Below are 5,115 nucleotides of genomic sequence, written 5' to 3'. Positions count from 1 at the left end.
AACACAAGTTCTTTGGTCACAAAAAGGAAACATATAAGGCAATGTAGGTTAAATTATAAGTAAGTCAGGACTTATACCAGGTGAAAAATATCCTCCTCCTTCAGAAATAGATATATCTTTCAATGTATCTAAATGTATATATGAGTATAAATTCAGGTATCTCCAGAAAAACTATGAAATCATATAAACACGCCCGTAGCATCATTCCCTGGAGTTGGCTAATGAATGAATGCATTTGCTGAGAACCCAAACATTTCCCCCATTGTTTATGTTGCTTATCTTTTAAATAAACAAATATTTATTTGTGTGCAGAGAAGAATGAAAGTAGAAATTTCTTGCCAATATTGTTTTGATTTTGAAAATTCTAGTGAGCTTTGTAAAACCCCTTTTTTAATGTGTGGACTTGCATATGGTTCAACCTGCTACTCACTCTCATATCTGGAAATCAAGAGCATCTGAAGAGACGACATTAGAGCCATGTAGCACTACAGTGCTCACTGAGAGTAGGTTTAATTCAAAATTTACATAAAAATCAGGAAAAGAAAAATTGAATTCAAACACACAAAAATAATGTGAATCCAGGAATATTGTATGTGATCTGTTGGCTTTTCAAAACATATTTGAGGATCCAGGAATTTTTGGCACAACCAAAATGAAGGTATTACTAACACTTCGTGTGTGTTCTCTTTGAAACATGGCATAATGCTAGAATGACTTTGCCTTTGTAAGATGCATAAAATAATGAACAAGGATCTTATCAAACTAGCACTTCTCTTAGAGAATGCGAAGTGAGAAAGACTATTTTCTGGAAATGAGTAAGACTCTATGACATGGTAGAGTTTGATTTGGAAAAACATTTTTTTGAAGAATTTTTTTCTAAAAATCAAATTTACTACTTATTTAAAGCTGAGAGATTAAGGATGCTGAAATACAGCTAAGTGAAAAAATTAAAAAATAATGTATATGCATATGTATATGTACATATATATGTATATATGGGTCTCATGAGAGAATGATATGGTCTAACAATATATACCTTTCAGTCAGAATTAATCTCTTCTGCTTAGTCATGTGATATTTTGTACTTCTATTGTGAAATTTGTCATAATCTATAGTATTCTAGGAACAGAAATTTATCTATTGATTTTTTTATTCCTTTTTAGAATTATGTATGAGTCTCTGAAATAAGGCCGGTAAATGAGCTTACATGTCTCTCTTGACAGTGGTTCTGCAAGGCTGACAGGTGTTCTCAAAGCATGGGGTGGGGGGAGAGGTTGACTTTCCCTATTCCAAGAAGGCCTGGAGTTTCAATCACTAAGTCTCATGTACCTAAAGTATTCAGCAGATTCGGTTCTCTGGGCATTCAGTCCTGAGTTGGTGGTCTGGCCAGAGGCATGGCTGTGGGGTATGAGAGCTGCTATGGGGGCTTCGTTTGGGTCAGAACTGTCCAACCCACTCTGAGATTGCCCCAGAGGTCTCAATTGGGCATGGGTGTACACACATAAATCTAATGGTACTTTTTGAGACTACATTATGTTATCACTTTCTTCTATTTTCTTTTTTAAATTAAATTAAAAAACAGGATACCTGAACTTTTAGATTTCCTATTCCTTTTTTTCAGATAAAGAAAATGAGGTAGGAGAGGTTAAATCAGTTCTTAATTAGTAAGTTTTGGTGCCAAGATTTAAACCCTGATTTCTCCATTAAATATTTCTTGTTATGGTTCTGCAAAAGTTTAAAGATACAAAGAAAAGTAATTCATATCTTTCTTAGCTTAAATAATCTACTGTGCTGGATAGATGTCCATTAATAGCCTTGTAAATTGATCTAGTGAATGTATAACAATTTTATATGTCATTTTGTAAACTGAAGACTGAAATAATAACCACTAAAAACTTTTTTTCAAATTGCAGTGTAGCAAAGAACATCAGTCTACAGTTAGCTCACTTTGGTTACTACTCCTGAAAACTCACTATAAAATATAGTATTACGAACTTATCAATTGTTATATGAAGAATTGGCTTATCTCATAGATTGGCATTGTCTTATTCCTAGTCCTGTTGATGATGAGTTTTTAAATGTCTATTAATTGCAGTTCCCTTAATAAATGAATAAAACACAAAAATTAAACTTATGATTTCCATTGTTATAAAAATTCTATGTTTAATATTATACTCATCTAATGCCTGAGCCAGGAGAAAAAGTTTCAAAATTAACTGCTGTGAAATCAAGGTTATGTTTTTGGTTTGGGGTGATCTAGTTTGCCAACTTGATCATTGTTCAGCAAAACACATAATTCAAAGTGAAACACAAAATAAAAAAATATCCAACCATAGAGTTCAGTTAAACTTCTAGTATATATAAGATCCGGAGCTGCCCCCCGCAAAACAGACCCTCTGCTCCTAAAGACTATGATCTTCGAGGTCTTCTAACCCATTTTGGCACCCAAAGTGGCTTCTTACAGAAATGCATCTAGTCTGTGAACTGAGCTAAGAAATCAGAAACCCAAAACCTAAGGACAGGAGCTTGAAAACAAACAAAATCCAAAGTTTCTGGCAACTGGTGTTGGGGGGGGGGCTGAGTGTCCTTCTGGGGGGTGGGTGGGCAGGTGTGTCTGTCCTGTTTCCAGCCGCATGCCCTCTCCCGGCAACCAGGACCTGCCCCTGGCCTCGGGCAGTGCCCGCTGCTCCCTGCGGTAGGGACCAAGTGACAGACTGTGCACTGGTGAAGGGATGGGTGTTTGAGCATTGTATAACTGAGACTTTAACCTGAAAGCTTTGTAACTTTCCACATGGTGAATCAATAAAAGAATTTTTTAAAAAAGGCTGTTTTTCCTCTTCTGTGGCCAGTGGCTCCTCCCGTCGCGAAGATGCAGCTCAAACCCATGGAGATCAACCCCGAGATGCTGATCAAAGTGCTGGCCCGCTTGGGGGTCGTGGGCCAGTGGTGCTTCGTGGACCTCTGGGGGCTGGAGGAGGAGGCGCTGGGCTCGGTGTCGGAGCCCGTCTGCGCGCTGCTGCTGCTGCTGTTTCCTCTCACCGCACAGCATGAGAACTTCAAGAAAAAAAAACAGATTGAAGCGCTGAAGGGACAAGCAGTAAGCCCCAAGGTGTACTTCATGATGCAGACCATCGGCAACTCCTGTGGGACCCTCGGGCTGATACACTCCGTGGGCAATAACCGAGACAAGCTGGAGTTCAATGACGGGTCAATCCTGAAACAGTTGCTGTCTGAAATGGAGAAGCTGTCCCCCCAAGACAGAGCCACATGCTTTGAGAAAAACGAGGCTATCCAGGCAGCCCACGACGCCGTGGCTCAGGAGGGCCAGTGTCGGGTAGATGACAAAGTGAATTTCCATTTTATTCTGTTTAACAATGTGGATGGCCACCTCTGTGAACTTGATGGCCTGATACCTTTCCCTGTGAACCATGGATCCAGCCCGGCGGACTCACTACTGCGGGATGCTGCCAAGGTGTGCCGAGAATTCACCGAGCGGGAGCCAAGGGAAGTCAGCTTTTCTGCTGGGGCCCTCGGCAAGGCAGCCTAATGTCCCAGAGGAGCCTCCATTGCCCCCGCCCCCAACCCCCTTCTGCGTGAATACTTCATTTTCTAGCGCATTCTAAGATGCGCACGTGCTTGTAGCCCACAGACGTCCTCCTTTGGTTTTGCAGTTCTGCGCTTACCCTCAGCCACCCCTCGTGCCCCGCCAGAGCTCAGCTGTGGATGGAGCAGAGTTGGTAGAAGCTTTTCCATGGTTAAAGCATCTCCCGCCCAACCAGTGAATGTCTTGATCTCAATATCTCATGCTTTCAGTGGCTCCTTCTGTTTGTCTGTTAAGGGCTTTGGATATGGTTGGTTTGTCCTTAAAAGAAAAAACTTTTCTGCTGAGTAGAGATGAAAAAAAAAAAAAAGAAAGAAAAGAAAAAAGAAAAAAACAGCTCATAGATTCTTCATTCTCAGCAATGGAAATAAATTATTAAATGATGCCTTTTTCAGCAGGCCTGATTATTGGGGAGAAATTCCAGACAATAATAGTGAATATTTCTATTGAAATATCTCTATCTCTATTGATATTCAATAGAGATATCAATATCTCTATTGAAATACTGAATGCATTCAAAGTATAGAGAGAATAAAGTGAAGATCATTAGCTGCTTAGGTGGGGGGTGGGAGGGGGCATATTGGGGTTCTTGGTGGTGGAACATGTGCACTGCTGAAGGGATAGGGGTTCAATCATTATATTACTGAGACTTAAACCTGAAAGCTTTGTATTTTTTCTTCACGGTGATTCAATAAATAAAAATTTAAAATAAAATAAAATAAACTTCTTATGTATTATATAAGATAAAGATAAACCTTCACTTATAAAGATAAACCTCCACTTATTAATAACATACAAACATATCAAAAGATTAACTTACCCTCAAGAAAATCCAGGGCATATGTGAATTTTACATGCCTATTTGAAGGGGAGCCATGAAAGATTTGCCATCACAGAAAGTCAGTCCTATGCTTACTCTATAATTTTTCCCAGTGCTGGTTCTGAAGCACATTGATCATGTATAAATGATGTAGCTAAGTAGAATCTAAATGAGTGTGACTTTAATACAAATAGTGTTTACTGCTTCCATTTAATATCATCACAATGATTCACTTGGCAACTTCCTAAACCTGAAAGTCTTTATATTTGTGGATAATCTTTGGTCTGAGGTCCACTAGGAAATAGAACTCTATCAGCTAATAGAGACAATAATATTGTTTTATTATTTAGTAAGTCTGCTGAGAAGTTCATATCCTAGCAAAGTTCTCAAGCAAAACAATTTTTTAAGAAATCTGTTGAGGGGAAATTGGAAATATTAATTCAAATAAATATTGAAAAAATATTTTAACATTACAAACTTCATTTATTGGACATTCATATGAACTTAGAAAAATATTGTTGTTGCATCAAACTAGACAAGAAAAATTAACTTACTCTAAGACAAGTATCTGGAAATATAGAGACTGAAATAAAATGTTCTCCATCTGGGCCTATATTTCACGCCTCAGGTTATGGGTATGATCAGATATATAAGAATACAGAAGATAAAATATTCTATAATTTATTGTTATGTT

At 38.3% G+C, this 5,115-nt stretch overlaps 1 protein-coding gene across 1 annotated transcript; it reads left to right on the top strand.

Annotated features, from left to right (window-relative positions):
* The first annotated feature begins 2,869 nt into the window (after positions 1–2,869).
* LOC101551762 (ubiquitin carboxyl-terminal hydrolase isozyme L1-like) lies at positions 2,870–3,547 on the top strand. The gene has a single exon (XM_055119499.1). It carries the CDS (start codon positions 2,870–2,872, stop codon positions 3,545–3,547), a length of 678 nt encoding a protein of 225 aa, XP_054975474.1.
* Positions 3,548–5,115: the final 1,568 nt, after the last annotated feature.

The sequence above is a fragment of the Sorex araneus genome, chromosome 11 (genome assembly GCF_027595985.1).
Source record: "Sorex araneus isolate mSorAra2 chromosome 11, mSorAra2.pri, whole genome shotgun sequence".
NCBI classification, from domain to species: Eukaryota; Metazoa; Chordata; class Mammalia; order Eulipotyphla; family Soricidae; genus Sorex; species Sorex araneus.
Note: the sequence above shows the minus strand (reverse complement) of the source record. Positions and strands in the feature narration are given on the sequence as shown.